Source organism: Pleurodeles waltl, chromosome 8 (assembly GCF_031143425.1).
Source record: "Pleurodeles waltl isolate 20211129_DDA chromosome 8, aPleWal1.hap1.20221129, whole genome shotgun sequence".
Lineage (NCBI taxonomy): Eukaryota > Metazoa > Chordata > Amphibia > Caudata > Salamandridae > Pleurodeles > Pleurodeles waltl.
The window spans coordinates 527,772,288-527,797,347 of NC_090447.1; the positions used below are offsets into that span (position 1 = coordinate 527,772,288).

The 25,060-nt window shown below is 44.8% G+C and overlaps 1 protein-coding gene across 2 annotated transcripts in view; it reads left to right on the forward strand.

Annotated features, from left to right (window-relative positions):
- Nucleotides 1-25,060, forward strand: part of TPP2 (tripeptidyl peptidase 2) — a 635,278-nt gene that overhangs the window by 12,286 nt on the left and 597,932 nt on the right. For both annotated transcript variants that reach the window (XM_069204557.1, XM_069204556.1), the window contains exons 2-4: nucleotides 5,764-5,892; nucleotides 14,863-14,958; nucleotides 15,046-15,150. In XM_069204557.1, the coding sequence (XP_069060658.1) occupies nucleotides 5,764-5,892; nucleotides 14,863-14,958; nucleotides 15,046-15,150 (330 nt within the window). The remainder of the gene's footprint in view (nucleotides 1-5,763; nucleotides 5,893-14,862; nucleotides 14,959-15,045; nucleotides 15,151-25,060) is intronic.

The following is a 25,060-nucleotide window of genomic DNA, read 5'->3' on the forward strand; positions in this document are numbered from 1 at the left end:
AATTAAGTTCCCAAATGTCCCCCAATTTGGCGATCCCAATATTATCGATGCCTTCAAGCTGGATCACCTCACCTAGTGGGCCAGCAAAGAGACCAGTCATAGTGGAGACTCCTTTGTGAGCTTGTTATACCGGCTCACTTTTTAAAAGATACACACCAAGATTCCACAGTAACTCCGCTATCAGTGGGAATGTTGAAGGAAACACTGTAAAAAAAAAAAATCTACTTGTCCCTTTGGTACCATGTAATACGGCGACAAATTATGATAGCAATCTCCTTATGTAAGAGCTCTGATAATAGCCTCTCTGATTATGCCAGGGCTACTATTATAGTAGGACTTGAATACTTGCAATTTCAATCCCTACCATAGCAATTTCCTTATTTTGCTACCTTTCTGCAGATCTACATACTGGGGCTGGAGGAAGCAGTAAGCAATATTTCCAGGGCTAGATTGCCTTTGAGTTTGCAAACCTACTAACTTGCATGTTTTAAGGATTTTCACCAGTTCTTCTCTAATCTTGTCCCATAATGAAAAAGGTTGTAAATTTACTCCTGACAGTGGCAGAAGTAGAAGTTCTTCCAGAAATGGGAAAAAAAGTGGATGGAGGGAAAGTGAACTTCTAAACGCTCAATAGATTTTCACATGAGCAGGGGTGTGGAATTTATTAAAATATCTACTTGTCCACGGGACAGGTTGCTTCTCAAATCTACTTGTCCTGTAAAAAGATCTACTTGTCCCTTTGGTGCCATGTAGTGTGGCGACAAATTATGGCAGCAATCTCATTATGTAAGAGCTCTGATAATAGCCTCTCTGATTATGCCAGGGCTACTACCATAGTAGGGCTTGAATACTTGCAGTTTCAATCCCTACTGTAGCAATTTCCTTATTTTGCCACCTTTCTGCAGATCTGCATACTGGGGCTGGAGGAAGCAGTAAGCAATAGTTCCAGGGCTGTAATGCCCTTGAGTCTGCAAACCTACTAACCTGTATGTTTTAAAGATTTTCACCAGCTTCTCTCTAATATTTTCCCATAATAAGAAAGGTTGGACATTTACTCCTGACAATGGCAGAATTAGAACTTATTCCAGGGTTGGGAAGAAAGTGGCTGGAGGGAAAATGAACTTGCAAATGCTTAATAGATTTTCACATGAGCAAATCTACACATGCGTATTTACCCACGCTAAAATACAGTTCACAAATATTTTATAGGGGTAAGACATATACCATGGGTGCACTTTTGTGACTTTCTTTAAGAATTTGGGGCCACATGTAGGTAGGTTCAGATTTGCCACCCGCAAATTGCGAGTCAGAGCGACTCGCAATTTGCGAGTCGCAAATCCGAATGTAGGATGGTGTCCCTGACACCATCTGTGATTTGCAAGGGCTTCGAAAATGCCCACCTCATGAATAATCATGAGGTGGGTCGCAATTTGCGACCCTCTGGTGAATGGCGGACCTCACAGGGATGGTGGCCTCCTGGAGACAGCAGACCACCATGTCTGTGACTGCTTTTCAATAAAGCAGTTTTTTTTTGTAATGCAGCCAGTTTTCCTTAAAGGAAAACGAGATGCATTACAGTGACATTCACAATGGGGAAGGGGTCCCATGGGGACCCCTTCCCTTTTGCGAAAGTGTTAGCACCCATTTGAAATGGGTGCAAACTGCGTTTGGTTTGCGCCTGCGTTCGCGGTCACAAAACAATCCTACATTGCACTGTGAGTCGCAATTAGAAAGGGAACACCCCTTCCTAATTGCGAGTCGCAAACCTGTTTTGCGATTCGGTAACCAGGTTACCGAATCGCAAAACTGGGTTTGTGCATCGCAATGTGCTTTTTGCACGTCGCAAACAGCGAAAGTCTCTTTTTGCGACATGCAAAAAGCTACCTACATGTGGGTCTTGGTCCCTAATTAAGTCTGGTGTTAACAAAAACATTTTGTTTTTATTTAACTTCTATTTCTCTCCCTTTCGGCTGGCTTTACTGTGAGTGGTCGCATTCTGCTCTTCCACAAGGAGCATAGTGGCACACAAAGTAGTTTTGTTCAGTGTCAGGAACTACAGTGGCAATCAGTGACGTAACGAAACTGGAGGGTGCCCCTTTGCAAAGAACATGGAGGAGCCCCCTCTCCAGACTCACTCAGGGCAGGTGCTGTGCTGAAGGGGGCCCCTGGAGGGCGGCGGCGGGGCCTTTGTTATGCCACTGGTGGCAACGTGTGCTTTTAGAGTTGAAAAACTTTTTTTTTTTTTGCCAGTGTTTGTTACAATGTTGAAGGCCTGGTGATCCCAAAACAATAAAGTGTTACAAAAGCCATGTCAAAACAAGGCACGCATTGATGAAACTAAAAGACTTATAAAAATATGTCAGATCAGTTGGCTCTGTCAGTGTTTGTTTATTTTCATGCTTCCCATAATCGTGTTGAAAATGGTTACACTGATTTCCCATTAGAAATATTTTTGTGAAATACTAGCATGCATCTACACATTTTACTCAATGACACTTCATTTGCATCTAATCGGAGAGCATTCTGGGAGCATTATACTTAGCCTCATAGCCTAAACTTTTCAAACATGTGTATACACGTTTTTTTTATTTTATTTGTACTGGAACCAACGTCAGTAGTGAAGTGTGACCTTAAAACATTTATTTACAGCACTCACCCTAATAATGAAGACTTTCAAATAATGAACCATAAATACAAGTTCGAACAGCATTATCTTTTGGAAACACATTACCTCAACTGCAGAGAGTTCCACTCTCTGTAAACAGGCAGCCAAAGGGTTTGGGCTGCAGAGGGTTGGGCCTACTTGTCCCAAGGACAAAGTAAACATAAAAACTTGTTGCCCTTGACCCCAAACAAGATGTCCCGGGCGTCGGGCAATAGGAATTCCACATCCCTGATGAGGTATATTTGTTCGTGCTAACATACAGTTCACAAATATTTTCTAGGAGTACGATTTCCTTGTCTACTTCTGTAAGTTCTTGTGAATTCATGAAAGCCACTATTTCAAAGACGTATACCGTGGTTGCGCTTTTGTGACTTTCTTCAAGAATTGGATCCCTAATGAGGTCTGGTGTTAACAAAGACATTTTTGTTCTTCTTAAACTTTTATTTCTCTCTCTATCTGCTGGCTTTACTGTGAGTGATCACATTCTGTTCTTCTACAAAGAGAATATTGGCACACAAAGTAGTTTTGGTCAGCACCAGGAACTACTGTGGCAATTGCTTGCAATGTGTACTTTTTGAAACCAAAAACTTTTTTTCTTTTTCTTTTTGCCAGTGTTTGTTACAATTGTGAGGGCCTGGCAGCCCCCACAATAAAGTGTTACAAAAGCCATGTCAAAACAAGACACTCATTGACGAAACCAAAAATGGTTACACTGATTTTCCATTAGGAATATATATATTTTTTTAAACACTAGCATGCATCAACACATTTTAATAAATGATGCTTCAAAGAAATAGCGCCTAAAATTTCATTGTTGGAAGCGCTTTTTTTCCTACTTGCATTTTTTTCTGAACATTTTATTTTGAAAGCGAAGAATGAAAACTCTTGCTTACAAGCTTCTGCAAACATTTGCATCTAATCAGAGAGCATTCTAGAAGCATTATACTTGGCCTTATTGTTTAACATTTCAAACGTTTGTACACTTTTTAAAAAAAATTTTTTTTTTTTACTGGACCAACTGTTAGTGCAGTGTGACATTAAAACGTTTATTTATTGTGCTCACCCTAATAGTGAAGGCTTTTAATTAATGAACCGTAAATACAACTTTGAACGGCAATAATATATGGATACACATCTCCACTGCGGACACGGGGTTGGGCCTAGTTGTCCCAAGGCCAAAATAAACATGAAAACTTGTTGCCCTTGACCCCAAACAATATGTCCCGGGCATCTGGCTATAGGAATTCCACATCACTGGCCTGTTACCTTCTGCTTTTCTTTGTTTTGTGTGTACGCAATGCATTTCTCAAGATTATGTAATGATTTGTAGGCACTTTATCTTGTATCATTAATAAACATTTAATAAAATAAAAATTGTACTTAAAATAGGACTGTAAGCTCCAGAAAGCAAAGAAAATTGTGGACTGGATGAGTTGGTCATCTGCCGCCCTCCCAAATGCAGCGGACAAGAGAGTCTTAGAGTATTCTCTTGAATCTGGGCAGCAAGTGTAGAGTCTGATGCAACTTCAGAAGCATAGTGTTGAAGAGATGAGGCCAATTTATCTGCTGCTGATTGAATACGGTGAAGGCACGTTAGTAGGTAATCTGGAGGTTCCAAAAACAAACCGTTACAATAGGTCTAGTCTTTTAAGAATAGCAGACTGCACTACAAGGGGAGATGGTGTCTGGGAGGCAAAGACATGATTGTTTTCATGAAAGATGTCTGACAGATCAAGTAATACAAGAGGCACTACGTTGCCATTGTCGACCGCCATTTAGAGGTCATCAAGAACTGAGACCAAAGCCTATTCATTGCCTTTGGTCGTTCGAAAGCTGTGTTGTCATGTCCATTAAGGTATGGTGTTCCAAAAATTGAGAGAGCAAACTTGTTGACATATTTTTCCCGTAATTTTAACTGGGGGAAAAAATTAAATAAACCGAAAATTGCTCTAGATAGATGGATCAGCTGTGTGTGTGTGTGTGTTTGGTGTTTTATTTATTTATTTCTCTAAAACAACGGGATTACCATAGCTTTTTTCCACTCAGTTGGTGAAAAAAAAGGTCTGAGGTTAGGGAATGATTGCAAATCGATTGTAATGACTTGGCCAAACAGGCAGATAGTTTTATCCAGATTGTTGGTGGTAATGGGCGAAGAGTAGAGCCTTAAGAATGTAGTTAGCAAAACTGGCAGGGATGCCTTTGAATCTGGCTAAAGTCATCCAAGAGTCAGCTTGGAGTTGTCATTGTTAGTATTAATGACTCTCTGGATAGAGCTGGGGTTCAGTAAATCATTTGACTGCCTCTACCTGCTGGTCAAGATCTCAAATAATAATCCTAGGACATTCTCCTAAAAATAAAGTGACCACTGACTTGACATTGAAGTGACTGAGTGTTTCTTAGTGTGTCCTGTGGTAGCTTGAGATTGTAAGCCTTGGGTGCTTTCCCTCATTGCCTGCAAAGTGCAAAAGAGAGAAACCTTGGCTATACAGTTGCTGTCACTGCTATTGTGGTACTGGGACACCAGTGGTGAGTGAAAGTGCCCACATAGGGTGCTGCCCATTAACTATTGACTTTCAGAGAACCATCCGAAAAGGGCTCAGACTTGGAAAGTCTGTTTAATAATTGTTAGTGTTTTTATGTTGCCTTCAATCGTGTTAATATTGTGTGAATTGTGTTTTAGTAAGTGACTGTTGGCAGACGCATTGCTCACCTGTTGGCAACTGACATGCTGTCCAAAAAGCTGAACATTTTCATGACAGTTTATAGTTTCCTCCACTTAACTCTTCTACCCCAATAATTGCCATTCTGAACAACTTGTAAGTATGTAGTCCCTCTTTCACTGTGGGTTACTCAGCTAGTTCTGCTAACGTACGGCTTAAAAAGTTGGTTAGTAGAAGAGAAACCCCATTGCCCTTTAACAAGCAGTTGAAGCAAATGTTGACTATTAACAGTTGCAGTCTGCGTGGGCCGAGGAACAAGCAGCTTTTGAACACCAAACTTCGTGCTGCTACTGATGTCACCTTTTACTTGTTTTTTAAGTATGGTGTAAGGTGAATATTCCTGTTGTGTGATATGAGTTTCAATTTTTTTCTTCTTAGTTGACAACTGATGGGAAGCCCAAGATTATTGACATCATTGATACAACTGGCAGTGGTGATGTAAACACATGCACTGTACAGGAGCCCAAAGAGGGAGTAATAGTTGGCCTGTCAGGAAGAACACTTAAGGTAAGAAGGTAACGGTTTTTATTCGTCACAGTTGACCTTGCACTTTATGAAAATAAATATTACTGCTTTTACATCCATGTTGAGTTAATAAACGTATGTTGAAAAGCCTGTCATTGCCACAGGCCAAACACTCCACATGCCAGCAGCTCTTCAGGCTTAAATGACTAACGTCCAGGGGCCAGAATAAAGTGATTAGAATCTGATGGTCTGACTGATATCTTTGCCCTCACGTGGTAACATGTTTTTTCCATCAAATAATTGCATATTATGCTTCTCTAAATCCCACGTGGAAAGACCCTGGATCTAGTGCTAATGCATCACAATAAAATATTAAAAGGTGTGTGTGTGATTTTTTTTTAATATGCTATTGGCAGTCACAAAACACTCTGTCCTGCACCTGAATGCCCACCAGAAGCCATGGGTTACCTTCATATGCCATTTCATGTTTATGAATGGGGGCCACACAATATACTAAAGAGAGCCATCTTATTTTAGGGCCAGGGCATGATGAGCATAATGCCTAGAATGGCCACAATATGTCAGTGAAGCCATCTCTTACTGTGGGCATTCTACCATAATGGATGCCCAGATATTCCATTGTGAAGAAGTGCTTTATTTGTTCATCTGGAGAGAGTTATAAGTGAATGGAAGCCACCAACTGCCCAGGTTTGGTGGCTAGTAGATGACATATTGTTTTGTGAATGACTATCAGTCACATGACTCATTGATGTCACCACAATTTAAATTGAATGCAAAAGGAACACCCATCATTAACAGAATTTGGAGGCGCACATCTCAGCCTCCTGAGCACTCGTTGTCTTAATAGCAGTACTGTAGGAAGATTGCTTTTTATATAGTAAACCAAAATTAGATCTTCTGTACAAAGAGTCCATGCGTTCCCTCACTGGTGGACAGGGGCTTCCTCTAGCAATCACAAGATGTTCTTTTTAGGTGGTAGTGTGGTTGAGTAGCCTTAGGCTTATCAGAGAGGAGTGTTGAACATGTGCGAATACACACACAGTCAATGAGACACATTACTCAATAAGGAGATTCATACCAAGTTACAAAAATAACAGTATCTTTATATCTATATATCTATATATTTAGGCACCAGAATCAATATGATCAGTGTAGCAAGGTGAAGGTATTATATGGTATGACTAGGTAGTCTTACCATGGAATACCAACACAATACTCAGTAGTGGTCCTCTGATTCACTCTTGGCAAAGCCTAGCTCAGTCTTGGTAGTGTGGCAAAGTGCAGTCAGGCTAGTTAGAGGAACATGTGTAAAGCAAAGCAAAGCATTTCACATTACCAGCATGGGCGATAAGTAAATTACTCCACAGCAATCCAACACCAATTTGGAAAATCAGTTAGATTAAAATCTTGATTTAGACACCAAAACAAACTTTGATCTTGGACAACCAGAGTTGTGAATGTTTAAGTCTTAAGAAAATTCAGTACTGTGAAGATTTAAAGGGCTTCCATTGACGTCAATGGTGAAAAATAGCAGTGTGCACTCGGACACTTGTAGGGTGAGTTCCGGCAATCCCACAAGAACTTAAGGTTCTGCAGGGACCTAGACCATAATTCACCAGTCAGACATGTGTTACCTTGCCCAGGACGTCTGGTTGCAGAGGTGGCTTAGCTGTCCTTAGTGTTGAATGGTCCGCAATGGCTGGTGCGTTTTTCACCCTGTTGCAAAACTGGACTTGGGGGTGGACTCAGACTCTACCCTTCGGATGTAGAGGTCTTTGAGGGGCCAGGACCAGGGATCGACGCTTGGATCTTCTCCACCTTGTCTGGTGGCTCCGGGTGCAGAGATAGTTCATAGCTGTCAATCAACGGGCTGGTCGTGCCAAAGATGCTTTGCTACTCCAGTCGAAGTCACTTCTTTCAGGCAACAGTCCCACAGGAGAGGGGTCACCTACAGCGTAGGTCTCCATCCTGGGGGTGGGTGTTGTGGGGGGGGGAGTCGGTGAACATCGTGTGGTTGTTTGTTTCCGTGCAGGCGACAGACCAGCCTTGGTAGCTGCAGGAGTGGTCCACGGGCTTTCTGGCGGCTGGAGGTCGTTTGGTGGGGAGTAGAGTCTTGAAACTTGGCACAGGCTTCACTCCCACTCCGTAGGTGCTGAACACTGAGTTTTTTTGGGGGTCAGGCACTCCAAGCCCTTTGATCTCAGCCCTTCTCTACTCCCGCAGTTTATAGGGGAATGGTACCACCATTCAGGGGAGTCTTCCTTGGAGTTTTGGTGTCTACAGGGGTGCGTCTAGCTGGGACCAACGAGTTTTCATCTTCACACGTCAAGCATGCAGTTCCAGTACTGGTCTCCTTAGGTCACTCTGTGACCTGTGCATTGTGCTGGGCTGGAGATCAGGTTCTGTTGTTGGTGCAGATGTCTTTTTGTGCTTTTCTTTTCTTTTCCAGGTAAGATCTAAGTTCTGGTGCCGGGGGGGGGCCTTAAATCCTGGTGTAGAGGGCGGTAAAGGGTGCAAGGAACAGTGGCTAATGGGCTACTGTCCCTGCTGCTAATCTGCCCCTGCAGTGATGACTTCCTGTGGAAGTACGTCACTGTTTTACCCAGAACCGACTACTCTTAGGGTCTGCCAAGATGGCAGAACCTTTCCTTGGCTATGTAGACCACCTAGCCCACCTCAAAGGTGTGACTAGTTTGAGGTTGGTGCACACCTCCTGCTTAGCTAATTTCCTGCCTGCCCAGCTGGGCAGGCCAAGAAAGGTCCTTGCCCTTCATTGGGGGAACAGCTCTCAGCACATCAAAGGTTGGGGAAGCCTTTGAGGATCACTGATCTGATGCTAATCTCACTAGCCAGCCTGAGAGGGAGGAGGTGTGACTTCCTTCCTGCCCAGGCCCTTTGTCTTGCGTCCAGCCAAGGTGCTAGCACCACTGGCAGGATGTCAGACTCTTGTCTATGATGGCAGTGGCTTGAGAGAGCCTGCCAAAACAGTACAGGACTTGGTAACTTTGTGGGCACCCTCTAAGGGCACCACCTGGGCATCTGCTTTTTAATTGTAAACATGTGCTCATGTTCAGGGTTAAAAAGCAGAGTTTTGATATCAAGCATAACAGGATTAGGCCGGGCCATTGTAGAGCTGGACATCTGAGCAGTGGTCAGATGCCAGTCCATGTTATCCAATGGACCGCCAATTACTCGGGCCAGCATTGCAGTTTAAATGCCAGCATGGGGGCATATGTGCTCCTGCACATAGGCCCTCACTCATGGAACAGTAAAGCTTGCTCCCTGGACTAGAGGGGGCCTACCTTAGGGGTGACTGACCTGGCCATAGGCAGTAACAGGGACTCTGCTTGTGCCTGGTGAGGGCAGAATCTCACTGGAGTAGCGAGGTGCTTGTGCAGGCTGACATGGCAGCTTTGCAGCCTGTCTTTTACTGGGGTCTCTCGGGGTGACACAATAAGTGCTGCATCCCTGCTGACCCCTCCTTACCACCCTTGCCCTGGGTACCAGTTACTAGGGACTTACAGGAGTAGTAGGGTGCTTGCCAGTTGGCCTATGTAATTTGACATATACCTTAAGGAAAAGAGCATTGGTACTGGGGTCTGGTTAGCAGGCCTCAATACACTGACCGGTCAAAAACAACAGAATCTGACAGTTCAAATGGGGGCAAAAAAAGTGGAGGCCCAAATGAGGCCTTCAAAGCAAACCAGTGGCTTGGGGGGCAGGGGGGGAGGCTACTCCTCCCAAGCCAGTCACACCTATTTCCAAAGGACGAGGGTATTACCTCCCTCTCCCAAAGGAAATCCTTTGTTCTGCCTTCCTGGGCTTGATCAGATCAAGCAGCAGGAGGGCAGAAATAATGTCTGAGGGGTGGCAGCAGCTGGGCTGCCCGTAAAACCCTGCAAGACTGGTGGTAGCAATGCTGGGGGTCCTCTAAGGATCCCTCCGAGTGCATGGAACCATACTTCCAGTACTTGCAACAGTATTGAGGTATAATTCTGACATATTTGATACCAAACATGCCCGGTTGGGAGTTACCATTATGTAGCTGGACATAGGTAGTGACCTATGTCCAGTGCACGTGTAAAATGCCGTCTCCACACTCACAAAGTCAAGTAAAATGGTCAGAGCAATTGGCACCAACAAGACTTACTCATGTAAGTAGAAAAGATTTTGTTTGTGGTGTCATCAACAACAAATTGATCCTCTTTCTTCACCACCGGAACAGATATTGTCTTATTTACTACATTTAGCTCACTTGGGGCTCTCACATTCCTCCTTAAAGGTTAACCTGGCGGCAATTGCATCTTGTAGATGCTCAGACTCTTCACCTTCGTTATGGTCCTCTAGGTTGATAAAACAATTTCTGATTTTCTTTCCACCATTCAGAGCTCCTCCTCCCTCCTGGAATTTAAATATTGTTCTCGCGCAACTTATGAAGCAGCTATTTGAGCCAATCCATAGAGCTTCTACGAAATTCCTTTCCTGGAAAGTTGCCCTCCTTATTGCTCTGACATCAACCAGGCATGTCAGTGAGGTACAAGCACTTTCCATACAGGATCTGTTTTTACAGATTAAAAAAGATAGAATAATCTTGCGCACTAATCCACATTTCATTCCAAAGGTCCCCTCAGATTTTCATTTGAATGAGCGCTTAGTTTTCAGGACATTCTATCCAAATCCTACAACTCCAGGGGAGAAGGCATTACACTCTTTAGACTTTAAAAGATGTATTAAATTCTATCTAGACAGGACTAAAGCATTTTGCAAAATCAACCAACTATTTGTGGCTTTCAACGCACCCATACGGGGTCAACCACTCTCTGAACAGAGCATTGCTAGATGGATCTCTTCAGCAATTCAATTTTGCCATCGGGTGGCGGGCAAGCCACTGCCAACATCTGTCTGTGCACACTCAACTTGGGCAGTTTCCTCTTCAGCAGCGCTGTTTGCAGTTGTACGGCTTCAGGACATTTGTAGAGCAGCAACTTGGAAGAGCTGCCATACTTTTACTAGGCATTACTGCTTGGAAGTATTATCTCAAGGAGAGGTAGCATTGAGCCAAGCAGTCTTCGGGAATCTTTACCAGAGCTATATCTTTCATCCCACCATCCTAATTTCAGTTATGCACATTGCCTATCACAAAGATGTTTGAAATGCATGCTAAATTCTAGTTAAACTGTTGCCTATAATGTTTAGAAATTATTATGTATAGTTGTATTTTAACATGCGGTTCATGTATGTATTGAACAAGATAGATGCGTAATACAATGTGCATCAATACTGCTTACTACTCTGATTTAAGCATGTGAATCTATGAAAGTTCCAATACTGGCGTAAGAAAGTTAGTTACTTACTTGTAACTTTAGTTCTCCAGTATTGGAATCTTTCATAGATTCGCATGCGACCCGCCCACCTCCACCAGAGAAGCTTACCTTCACCTCTCTTTTCTCCTTTATATCTTAAATGCACTTGTGCTTAGAAAATCTGAGGTGCTGGAGCTTCTCTCTGGAAGGTTCTAAAGGGTGGTGTCGCTTGATTGGAGGACTCAGAAGTTTGGTCCTTTTTCTTAAAATGACTCTGATAGAATGTTAAACTGAGAGGCCTAAGGACCTTTAGGTTTAAACCTATGTTAATACTACTTAAATATACCGGGGACTCCCATCTCGACGACAGGGAATGATTCAAGAATGCGAATCTATGAAAGATTCCAATACTGGAGAAGTAAAGTTACAGGTAAGTAACTAATTTTCATCCCTGTTTTCAGTGAAGCTTTGGAACTCGTATTGACTAGTGTCCAGCACATTTTCTTAAAATGGCTTCTCTGTCCACTCGCTATGTCTGAGAATCGGCAGACATAGCAGGGACATATCTGCAAGAGCAGCTATGCCCACATGTGTAATTCAATGCACCCTGCCTTAGTTCTGTAAAACCTGCTATAGGGGTGACTTACATATATTGCATGCAGTGTTTAGGGGACATGGCACTCAGGCAGTGTGCCACATTGTGTTTTCACTTTTAGCTGCACCAAGACAAGCAGCCTGCGATGGCAGTCTGCATGTGTTAGGTGAGGGGACATGCGGTGCCCTTGGGGCCGTCTTTGGTACCCATGCCCTCAGTACTAGGGGTACCATTTATTAGGGACTTAAAGGGGGCCAATGCTATTGCCAATTATGGAACAATTGGACAGATTTAGGGAAAGAGATCTGGCACTGGGGACCTGGTTAGCAGGATCCCAGTGCACTTTCAATCAAAATTGCATTGAACACCAGGCAAAAAGTGGGGGTGACCATGTCAAAAAAGGGTCCCTTTCCTACAAGTACCGTTAGAAGGACTTTTACCCTTTCCAGCCCTCTATATCCCGAGGAGGGCAATCCTGGACAATGATCCCCTCTAGACCTCCAGGGACATATATTCTCAGGAGAGCACCCCATGTTCACCTGGCATGTGCTTTCACAACTTGACCCCTCTGAACTGGAGCCCGCACTGTATTGGGGCTCGGATTAGCCAGCCCCTAGAGAACCCTAACAAACATAGGCATTTCTGGAAACTAGAGATCCAGAGGACAAAGTCGGGCTAAAACTCTGGCCATGTAAATCCTACTCATTTCTATAGAGTATTGACGTCTAGCTCTGTTAGTTTCCCTATGGTTACAGATTCCATTGTTTCAAAGTTTGAAATTAACAACTAAACTGAAGTGCTGAAAAGGGAAGAGAATGTATTGCTTCACCCCAAAGATGTCCTCCCTCGGACAATATATACATCTATATTTTCAAGGTTGCAGCAAGTAGCTACTTACTACTAATGACAGGCTGGCTTGTTATTTAATGATGATTTGCGCTTTGATAAGTATTCACCTGGCTGAAAGTACTTCTGGTATCCATTATGGGACCACTGCTTTGTTACTGAAAGTAGATAGAGAACTAACTGCAAAACAAGTAAAGTGCAGAGCAGTAGTGGGTCACATGTTTTGAGGTTCTCTCTTATAGCACCTCAAAACCTAAACCAGAGGTCTCCAAACTTTTCTTTTAATGAGTCACTAAATTTAGTGTTGTAATATAGACAGTATCGTACAACAGTACATTAGTAACTATCGTATATAAGATTATTAATTTGGAATGCCTTTACATGAGTAATACACACCAGGCCATGATTGCAGTGCTCCTGGTAATATGGTAATAATGTTTTCCAAATGCCTAATGATTTCTCTCCCAAGTATCAGCTTTAAATATATCTTGGAAATTCAGCTGTTTTTCTCCCTCTTGTCTGCTTTTAACATGTATAAGCTTTTCACTTTAGTACATCAGTTTATATCACTATAGTGAGAGGCATTTATTAAAATTGTTAATAAATGCCTATCACTATAATGATGTTAACTGATATACGAAAGTTCGCCGCTCCTGCATGTTAAAAACATTCACGAGACTAGAGCACTTTTGTTTAGGATGCATGCACTCTGGACTTGCATATTTAAAAGTGCTCTCTTTTAACACGCAGGAGCGTTTCACTTTAATACTCAGGCATACCACTATATTGAGAGGCATTTATGAATACTTAATAAATGCCTCTCAATATAGTTATATAAACCGATGTACTAAATGAAACGCTCCTGCATGTTTAAAGCATACAAGAGACTAGAGCACTTTTAAATTTGTCACGTCAGGATGCACACATCCTGAGCTCACATATTTAAAAGTGCTCTCTTGTATGCTTTTAACTTGCATATGCATTTCACTTTAGTGAATCAGTTTATATCACTATATTGAGTGGCATTTATTAACAGTTTTCATAAATGCCTCTCAATATGGTAATATAAAATAATGCACTAAAGTAAAACGGCTCGCATGATAAAAACACACAAAAGGAACACTTTTGAAAACATGATTTCCTGATGTGTGCCCTGCTGTGCTAGTTTGCAGTTTGTTTTTATTGTTTCTAAAACCGTAAAAACGAACCACAGGCATGATAGAAGGCTGCCATTCCCCGTCCCATGTCCCACTTATCTGGCAAATCCTGCTCTGGAACACGCATAGCAGCTTGCAACAGGTGTGCTGCTGCTGTACCAGTCCAGGATGGGAGGCTGCCAAGCGTGCCCTCTCGACCTCCGGTACAAACGCATGCAGGTTGCTCAAGGTCACGGAGTCTTAGGAGATTGTGACCTTGAGTCACATGCTTGCAGTCTTTCACAGGCTGCAAGCAACACCCTTTCCCAACCTGTCACAGGTGACAAGTTGGGAAAGGGTGTTGCTTACAGTCTGTCAAAGTGATTGACAGGCAGTCGGGGAATACATGGCTTATGCCCTAGATGCCCAGGACTGCTTGCAAATGTGATGCTGCTGGCGTCATGGATGGTAGGTCTCTTCAGACCCCCAAACATTGCAGGCCTGGGCTGCTGCTAGGTCAGCCCTTTGCCTTCATAGGCTTTATTTTTTTTTTTAGTAAAATAAAATGCAGCGGGACACTTGCTCGCTAGAGCATCTATCCCACTAGAAAGTACCTGGCTCCCTGACACTCATGCAGCCAGTGCCAGAAGCAGCCATGCACTTAAGCAGCACCCCACGGGCTTTAAGACCTTAATTAATAAAAATAAAAAAAAATAAAAAAAACGTATGTGGCTGGTAATTGCTCTTTGCAATTATCATTCACACAAACCTAAAAAAAATAATAAGTTGGTGGCGCCCTGGCTTCCTTTAGTGGTAGCCGCTTCTGGAGTACCGGCTCTGACAAAAATATTTTAAGTCGGGTGGGGGAGAAAGCAGTCCGTATTCCAGTTACTTGACCTTACAAGTCCTTGTTACGGGTTTCTTTGTTCATGTAAGTGTCTCACATAATGCAACTCATAGATATGTTTTTGTTTTGAAAAAGGTCTAGGGGTAGTAGTGATATAACATTTTCAAAATTGTAGTAAGCACAACAGTAAATAGAAATGTGTGTTACACTGAGGCCTTTGATCTGTTGGAGCCTAAACAGCATTGACATCTTTTCCTTTGTCAGATTCCAGCAACTTGGGTGAATCCTTCAGAAAAATATCACATAGGCATAAAAAACGGCTATGACTTTTATCCAAAAGCACTGAAAGAGAGACTGCAGGTACCACTACATTTATTTAAATTCTTATTGGAGTCATTTTCTTCATTGCCAACTACTCAAGTACTTAACTATCAATTTTCATTTTAGAAAGAACGCAAGGAGAAACTTTGGGACCCTGTCCATAGAGTTGTGCTGGCAGATGCTTGTAGAAAACAAGATGAGTTTGATGGCATTCAAAACCCTCAGTCACAAGTAAGCAATTATTACCCATCAGTGTCATTTTACTAGTGTCTTTATGTGAACTAGACTAATGGTGGGTGTGCAGAGATGACTATGTCACAGGTGTGCTTGACTGATAATAATTTAGTAATTAACTAGCTTCCTTTTGTGGAATCTAGTCATGAAGTTGTGACAGTTATTCTTACATTGATTTAAAAAAGTTATTTCCTTGCATTGGGTTTAATTGTACATCATCTATACGAATTTCTTTAAAACGCAGGGATCACATACATGGTAGTGGGTAGGATTGTTAGGCTGGGGTTATTGGCAGACTGAATGGTTGGGAAGTAGGAAGATGTTGTAGTTTTTGGACAGTAATCTGTCATTAGAGGAGGTTGGAGAAGTGGTTAAGTCTGTCAGTTTGAGATATGATTCAAATGGATTTGTGTGGGGAAGAGTCCTTCCAATTCACCTGATGTCAATGTTTGTTACATAATATATCGACTCTCTTTACATGGGTCAAAAGGTCATGTTTGTTGGACATTTTACGTCCTCGCTAATGTGGTAGGCAACCAAGTACCACGGAATTAGTGAGTTTTTTTTTTTTTTTTTTTTTATTATTATTTTTTTTTTTAAGGGGAGGACAGTTTTATTTCTTCAGACAGATTTGGGCTCTAAGACCTGCCCCCTCTTCATGACCTGGCCTCCTTCAAGGTCTCTCCGTGGCTTGTTAGCAAGTGAGGGATTAAAGGCCCGATCCCCTCTACAGACCAATCACCCTTACACTGTGAAAGTATTTGAGGTTGGCAAGTCTGAAATGTTAAGTACTGTATTCCGTGCAATTTAATTAATAATAACTTACTGCATTGTTCCTTATTCTGATAATGCAGCTAAAATGCACGTTGAGGGGAAAATGCAGTCCTTACTAAGCCAGTCTGCCAACGCATTTTGGAATGTGGGTGCAGACGCATGCAAAATGCATGTTTGGGCAATCTTCTGTTTTGTATTTATATCAGTAATTTAGAGGAGGTTCTCAAATAAGTCCTAGGCCGAATAAATACATCAATATAATCCTTTTCTGTAATTGCAGAGGCATAGAACTTGTTCCAACAGTCGATTAGTGGGTTGTCCGATTTCTGCATGAAGCATAGTCTAACTAGAAATTGATGGGTGTGGATAGGAGTGAATACATTGAAAAAGAGATTTCTTCTCCAAGGAGCCTTTATGCAATTTGTCGAGCCTTGTAATTATCTAGGTATTAGATTTTTCCCTAGCAAAATCATGAGCAGCCTGTAGGAAGCGGCAACCTGTACTTATGTGGAGATCTTCCTAGCCTACGTGCAATTGTTCCCTCATGTGTGAGTAATAGAGCTGTTGTTTCCTTAGTAAGATATGAAGTGTGTAGGCTCTTGTACAAACCCAGTGCGCAACAGCAGTTAGTTGGTACTTTTGGATATGAAAAGTTCTTACTCCCACTCTGGAAACTGCCTCAGATGGACATTGTTCAGACATCACTTCTGATGGGATCCGAGTTTGGTCTCAACATTAGCCCGACAATCACAAAGGCTGGGACTGCACCTGGCTGGTCAGGATCATCTAGAGCCAGAAAGGAACACATGAGAAGGAAGTTTGATGGGGTTCATGTATAGGGTGTGGAGAAATGGAGCACAATATAGAGGATGGTAGAACAGAGCATGGGTGTAGAGAAGTGGAGGACAGCATATTCCAGCATGGAGGATGGTAAAGCTGCAGAGTGTGGAGGAGAGGATGACATTTGAGGAAACTGTAGAGGAAAGAGCATCAGACAAGAGTAGAGAATCAACTGAGGAGAGAGCACTGGCAAAAAAAAAGGAGGAAGCGGAGATGCACATGGAGCAGGAAGATCCTGTATTTCACTGGAAACCATAGACACAGCGGCCACCAGGAGCCAAGTCGCTTTTGACAGTTCATGACTTAAGACAAGTGATCGGAAAATGTTGGGGATGGGAAATACAGGGGCATTTATCCACTAGCGCACACGAGAAAGATGGGTGACCTATTCCAAGAACATAAAGAGTATCAAGCAAAATACCCTTAATTTTATGAGTCACAAGGTGACGGCCTAATAGCAGTTCCCTTACATTAGGACATGCCACGCTTTGGGTGTGTCTTCGGTGCTCTGAGAACCTTATTTCTTAGTCTTCTAGATTTTGAAGACCTGTAGCACAGCTCCTTTACCAGCTGCATTAGTTCTACCTGACCAGACCAAGATGATACTGTGAATTCCTATTTTCCTTCTAAATAGGAAGTGTAGAAGAGAAGGCCTTTTCTTTTGTTGAGCCAAACGTTTGACTTAGTAGTGTTACTTAGCCACAGCACTGAATTCTGTTCTATTTGAAATTAATGAGGCACTGAGCCTGTTACTAAGTGAGCTATACTGTTACTGTATGTTAAGATTGCTCGGTGGCTGTTGTGACTTTTTCTTGATAAATACAAAATTGGTTTTTGCACATTTTTATTCTTCCACATCAGTTTCTTTGTAGAATACTTGGCGAGGATAGATATTTCCTTTCCCACTTGTCTGTAAATACCTCAATTTATTTTAAATAAAATTTTTTTTTTTGTTTTTGTTGGCTTTAAAATGCGAAAGCAAAAACAAAGTTTGATATACAATGCAATGCTAATTGAATCCAAATTAACAGTACTACTTATAGAAAGTGTTTGACATTTAAGAACAATGCCCAGAGTCCACAGGTAAAAATCACTACGGCAGCAGACGCAGTAATACAAGCTTCTGATGGATACAACTACCTGTGGATTCCTCACCTAATGAATACTCCCATGGTGCCAGCATTCGATGGAAATTTTCTTCCCAATAAGAGGTCCTCGCCGACGTGCCGACGTCCGTTCCCTTTTTTCCGTGCGTTCGAAACGGTCATCTTCGAGGGAGCTACTGTTGCTTTCGAAGTTAGTGTTTTTTTTCTACTACGTGAATTTTCTCTGAGGTTACTATGTCTCAGAGGAAGTCTGGTTTCAAGCCCTGTCGGGAGTATGGGGGCAAGATGTCCGTTACTGACCCACATTCGGACTGTTTATGGTGCTTAAGCTCCGACCATGACGTCGCAACATGTGATTCATGTCAACACATGAATCCCAAGGCCCTAAAAGAACGAGAGGCTAAACTCCTCATGGCGAAGTCGAAAAGGAAGGAGAAGAAGCGTCATAGAAAGTCCTCCTCGCCGAATTCTCATCGGCGTCATCGAGACTCCCGGCGCCGTAGGGATTCACGGCGCCATTCCAGCAAAGAGAGGTCTCGATCAAGGTCGCCTTCGGCTCGGCGTCGTAAGACTTGGGAGGTCAGTCCCACAGTCACTCCACATCCATCGACGCCGTTGCCTTCTCCGGCTTCGCCGACTTCGCCTGGGCAGACTTCTTCAGTGGTCGAGGTGACGCAGCCTCAGGTGTTCTCTCCGGCGTCGCAGACGTCGAGGCTGGCGTCGGGGTCGCCTTCCATCCAGGCACCCCAGTATCCGGCTTTTCCTGCCCCTGGAGCCAATAATACCGCATTTTTGAATGCGATGTATACCATCTTCCAGCAGATGGCTCCAGGAGGTGCTCCAACTGGTCCTTCGGGGCCGTTGGCTTTCACCTTGGGTGCTCCGGCGCCGCTACGGCCAGCACCCTTCATGCCCTTTCTCCCTGTAGGGAATGTGGGCTCGGCGCCGGTGTCGGCTCCGGTGGCCACAGGTTTCGGCCCCGGAGGTTTCCATCCCATCGACTTCGGGGTTTCGACCAGTGACTCCGGCAGGTCCATCGGAGACTCCGAGACGCGCCTCTCTTCATCAGGCTCCTACCTCGGCGTCGAAGCTGCCTGTGGCGCCGGACATGGTGTCGGATGGATCCGGAGATCGGCGCCGATCCTCGACTTCGGCGGATGCCTTGTTGACACCGCGTATTGAAGAGAGACTACATTCTAGGAGGCGTGTTCTCTGTCTCTTGGAGGAGCAGGAATACCAACGGGTCTTGGAGGAAGGAGAGATTGAGGATTCTGGCGAGGGTCTTCATGGTCTGGATACAGCGAGTGGACTGGATACTTTCCCTGAGTGGGACTTGTCATCTCCAGGGGAGTATACTGAGGAGGCAGCCACTTTTCACACTGTTGTAAGAAAGGCAGCTAACTTTCTTGAACTGCCTTTGCCGGTAGCGGAGGCGAAACAGAATTTGTTGACTGAGGTCCTACATCCGGCCTCTACTGCAGCGTAGCCTCTTTTACCATTCAACGAGGCTTTGCTTGATCCGGTGTTGGAGGTGTGGAAGAAGCCGGTATCTTCCTCGGCTGTTCATAGGGCTGTAGCCAGGAGGTATCGGGCTGCACCAGCTGACCCTGGCTTTCTGTCCAGACACCCTACGCCGGAGAGCTTGGTGGTCCAGGCCTCCTGTTCTTCTAGATCTGCGCCTGGATCTTTTCCGACAGTGCCGGGGATAGAGACTCCAAGAAGTTGGACTCACAATCCAAGAAAATATTCTCGTCCTGCAGCATGGCGCTGAAGTCCACCAACGCGACATGTATCTTGGGGAGGTACATCTATGCTCTTATGGACGAGATAACATCATCACATACGGAGCTTCCCCAAGGACTTTTGAATATCGTCTCGGATGCCCAGGCTGCTGCAACCCAGGTTATCCAATCAGGGTTGGATACGACTGACTCAGTGGCTAGGGCGATGGGCACGGCTGTGGTTGCGAGGAGACAGGCTTGGCTTCGCAACTCAGGGTTCTCTGCGGACGTGCAGTCGACCCTGTTGGACCTCCCGTTTGATGGGGACAAACTTTTTGGAGCCAAAGCGGATTCGGCCTTGGAAAGGTTTAAAGAAAGCAGGGCCACAGCCAAGTCATTAGGGCTGCAAACCGCTTCTTCTGCCTCCTCCAGGTTTTTTAGAAGGTTTCGTGGATTTGGACGTGGCTCTTCCTCCTCTTCCTTTCGGGGGAGATTCCAGCAACCTGCCTCTTCTCTCACTTTTAGATCAATTAGAGGGAGGGGTAGGGCCTGCACCAGGGAAGCCTCTCAGCAGCACTATGCCTCTTCCTCGTCCTCTGGAGGGGTGCAGCAGGGGAAGCAGCCTTAGGCTTCCACCAATTCCCACTCACTCCTTGTAAAGAAATGGCTCCCTGTTGCAGTTACCCCCCACTTTTTGCCTGATACTGATGCTGACTTGACTGAGAAGTGTGCTGGGACCCTGCTAACCAGGCCCCAGCACCAGTGTTCCTTCACCTAAAATGTACCATTGTGTCCACAATTGGCACACCCTGGCATTCAGATAAGTCCCTTGTAACTGGTACTTCTAGTACCAAGGGCCCTGATGCCAAGAAAGGTCTCTAAGGGCTGCAGCATGTCTTATGCCACCCTAGAGACCCCTCACTCAGCACAGACACACTGCTTACAAGCCTGTGTGTGCTAGTGAGAACAAAATGAGTAAGTCGACATGGCACTCCCCTCAGGGTGCCATGCCAGCCTCTCACTGCCTATGCAGTATAGGTAAGACACCCCTCTAGCAGGCCTTACAGCCCTAAGGCAGGGTGCACTATACCATAGGTGAGGGTACCAGTGCATGAGCATGGTACCCCTACAGTGTCTAAACAAAACCTTAGACATTGTAAGTGCAGGGTAGCCATAAGAGTATATGGTCTGGGAGTTTGTCAAACACGAACTCCACAGCACCATAATGGCTACACTGAAAACTGGGAAGTTTGGTATCAAACTTCTCAGCACAATAAATGCACACTGATGCCAGTGTACATTTTATTGTAAAATACACCCCAGAGGGCACCTTAGAGGTGCCCCCTGAAACTTAACCAACTATCTGTGTAGGCTGACTAGTTTTAGCAGCCTGCCACAAACCGAGACATGTTGCTGGCCCCATGGGGAGAGTGCCTTTGTCACTCTGAGGCCAGTAACAAAGCCTGCACTGGGTGGAGATGCTAACACCTCCCCCAGGCAGGAATTGTCACACCTGGCGGTGAGCCTCAAAGGCTCACCTCCTTTGTGCCAACCCAGCAGGACACTCCAGCTAGTGGAGTTGCCCGCCCCCTCCGGCCAGGCCCCACTTTTTGGCGGCAAGGCCGGAGAAAATAATGAGAAAAACAAGGAGGAGTCACTGGCCAGTCAGGACAGCCCCTAAGGTGTCCTGAGCTGAAGTGACTCTAACTTTTAGAAATCCTCCATCTTGCAGATGGAGGATTCCCCAATAGGATTAGGGATGTGACCCCCTCCCTCTGGGAGGAGGCACAAAGAGGGTGTACCCACCCTCAGGGCTAGTAGCCATTGGCTACTAACCCCCCAGACCTAAACACGCCCTTAAATTTAGTATTTAAGGGCTACCCTGAACCCTAGAAAATTAGATTCCTGCAACTACAAGAAGAAGGACTGCCTAGCTGAAAATCCCTGCAGCGGAAGACCAGAAGACGACAACTGCCTTGGCTCCAGAAACTCACCGGCCTGTCTCCTGCCTTCCAAAGATCCTGCTCCAGCGACGCCTTCCAAAGGGACCAGCGACCTCGACATCCTCTGAGGACTGCCCCTGCTTCGAAAAGACAAGAAACTCCCGAGGACAGCGGACCTGCTCCAAGAAAAGCTGCAACTTTGTTTCCAGCAGCTTTAAAGAACCCTGCAAGCTCCCCGCAAGAAGCGTGAGACTTGCAACACTGCACCCGGCGACCCCGACTCGGCTGGTGGAGAACCGACACCTCAGGAGGGACCCCAGGACTACTCTGATACTGTGAGTACCAAAACCTGTCCCCCCTGAGCCCCCACAGCGCCGCCTGCAGAGGGAATCCCGAGGCTTCCCCTGACCGCGACTCTTTGAACCTAAAGTCCCGACGCCTGGGAGAGACCCTGCACCCGCAGCCCCCAGGACCTGAAGGACCGGACTTTCACTGGAGAAGTGACCCCCAGGAGTCCCTCTCCCTTGCCCAAGTGGAGGTTTCCCCGAGGAATCCCCCCCTTGCCTGCCTGCAGCGCTGAAGAGATCCCGAGATCTCTCATAGACTAACATTGCGAACCCGACGCCTGTTCCTACACTGCACCCGGCCGCCCCCGCGCTGCTGAGGGTGAAATTTCTGTGTGGACTTGTGTCCCCCCCGGTGCCCTACAAAACCCCCCTGGTCTGCCCTCCGAAAACGCGGGTACTTACCTGCAAGCAGACCGGAACCGGGGCACCCCCCTTCTCTCCGTTCTAGCCTATGTGTTTTGGGCACCACTTTGAACTCTGCACCTGACCGGCCCTGAGCTGCTGGTGTGGTGACTTTGGGGTTGCTCTGAACCCCCAACGGTGGGCTACCTTGGACCAAGAACTAAGCCCTGTAAGTGTCTTACTTACCTGGTTAACCTAACAAATACTTACCTCCCCTAGGAACTGTGAAAATTGCACTAAGTGTCCACTTTTAAAACAGCTATTTGCGAATAACTTGAAAAGTATACATGCAATTTTGATGATTTGAAGTTCCTAAAGTACTTACCTGCAATACCTTTCGAATGAGATATTACATGTAGAATTTGAACCTGTGGTTCCTAAAATAAACTAAGAAAAGATATTTTTCTATATAAAAACCTATTGGCTGGATTTGTCTCTGAGTGTGTGTACCTCATTTATTGTCTGTGTATGTACAACAAATGCTTAACACTACTCCTTGGATAAGCCTACTGCTCGACCACACTACCACAAAATAGAGCATTAGTATTATCTATTTTTACCACTATTTTACCTCTAAGGGGAACCCTTGGACTCTGTGCATGCTATTCCTTACTTTGAAATAGCACATACAGAGCCAACTTCCTACATTGGTGGATCAGCGGTGGGGTACAAGACTTTGCATTTGCTGGACTACTCAGCCAATACCTGATCACACGACAAATTCCAAAATTGTCATTAGAAATTGATTTTTGCAATTTGAAAAGTTTTCTAAATTCTTAAAAGACCTGCTAGGGCCTTGTGTTAGATCCTGTTTAGCATTTCTTTTAGAGTTTAAAAGTTTGTAAAAGTTTGAATTAGATTCTAGAACCAGTTGTAGATTCTTAAAAAGTATTCCAACTTTTAGAAGCAAAATGTCTAGCACAGATGTGACTGTGGTGGAACTCGACACCACACCTTACCTCCATCTTAAGATGAGGGAGCTAAGGTCACTCTGTAAAATAAAGAAAATAACAATGGGCCCCAAACCTACCAAAATACAGCTCCAGGAGCTTTTGGCAGAGTTTGAAAAGGCCAACCCCTCTGAGGGTGGCAACTCAGAGGAAGAGGATAGTGACTTGGAGGACAATTCCCCCCTACCAGTCCTATCTAGGGAGAACAGGGTCCCTCAAACCCTGACTCCAAAAATAATAGTCAGAGATGCTGGTTCCCTCACAGGAGAGACCAACACCTCTGAAATCACTGAGGATAACCCCAGTGAAGAGGACATCCAGTTAGCCAGGATGGCCAAAAGATTGGCTTTGGAAAGACAGATCCTAGCCATAGAGAGGGAAAGACAAGAGATGGGCCTAGGACCCATCAATGGTGGCAGCAACTTAAATAGGGTCAGAGATTCTCCTGACATCCTAAAAATCCCCAAAGGGATTGTAACAAAATATGAAGATGGTGATGACATCACCAAATGGTTCACAGCTTTTGAGAGGGCTTGTGTAACCAGAAAAGTGAACAGATCTCACTGGGGTGCTCTCCTTTGGGAAATGTTCACTGGAAAGTGTAGGGATAGACTCCTCACACTCTCTGGAAAAGATGCAGAATCTTATGACCTCATGAAGGGTACCCTGATTGAGGGCTTTGGATTCTCCACTGAGGAGTATAGAATTAGGTTCAGGGGGGCTCAAAAATCCTCGAGCCAGACCTGGGTTGATTTTGTAGACTACTCAGTAAAAACACTAGATGGTTGGTTAACTGGAAATGAAGTGTGTGACTATGTTGGGCTTTATAATTTGTTTATGAAAGAACACATTTTAAGTAACTGCTTCAATGAAAAGTTGCATCAGTATCTGGTAGACCTAGGTCCAATTTCTCCCCAAGAATTGGGAAAGAAGGCAGACCACTGGGTCAAGACTAGGGTAACCAAAACTTCCACTGGGGGTGACCAAAAGAAAGGGGTTACAAAAACTCCCCAGGAGAAAGTGGGTAACACTAGAAACAAAGAAAAAGAGTCCTCTGTAGGCCCCCAAAAACCAGAACAGGTGGGTGGGCCCCAAGACACAACCCAAAACAAAGGTGGGTACCAGGGTAAGAACTGGGATGCCACTAAGGCATGGTGCCACAACTGTAAACAGTCTGGGCACCACACCAAGGACACTTCTTGTCCCAAAAACAAACCCCAGAACAAAATTCCTGGGGTAACCAGTGTAGCCATGGGAGATGACTCCTCAGATGAGGAGGTCTTCCTAGCCTTCAACTGGAAACAGGGCCCAACAGGTGAGTTGGAGATTCCAGAGGGAAGTAGACACTTCCACCACCTACTGGTGAATGGAATCCCAACCACTGCCCTGAGAGACACTTGTGCCAGTCACACTATTGTGCATGACAGACTGGTGCTCTCAAACCAGTACATCCCAGGTGAGACTGCCAGGGTAAGAGTTAGCCTAGACAGGGTCACTAAGAGGCCTGTGGCTTTAGTGCCCATAGAAGTGGGTGGCACTCTTAGCTGGAGAAGGGTAGTAGTCAGTACAGACCTCCCCCTTGATTGTCTCCTTGGAAATGACTACCCAGAGGTTAGTCAGAGCTCAAGAGAGGAACTGGTCCAGTGCCAGTCCTCTCCCAAGGATTCTGGAAGTCCTGCCTCTGCAGTAAATGCAAGCAGGCCCCAGAAGAAGAAGAAAAGAAAACAGAGTAGGAAGGGTGGACAACCTTTAGCCAAGGTTACAGCAAGCCAAGGAGATTCTGCTCCAGTAGGGGAGAACTCCAAAAATGGCCCTGATAAAGTC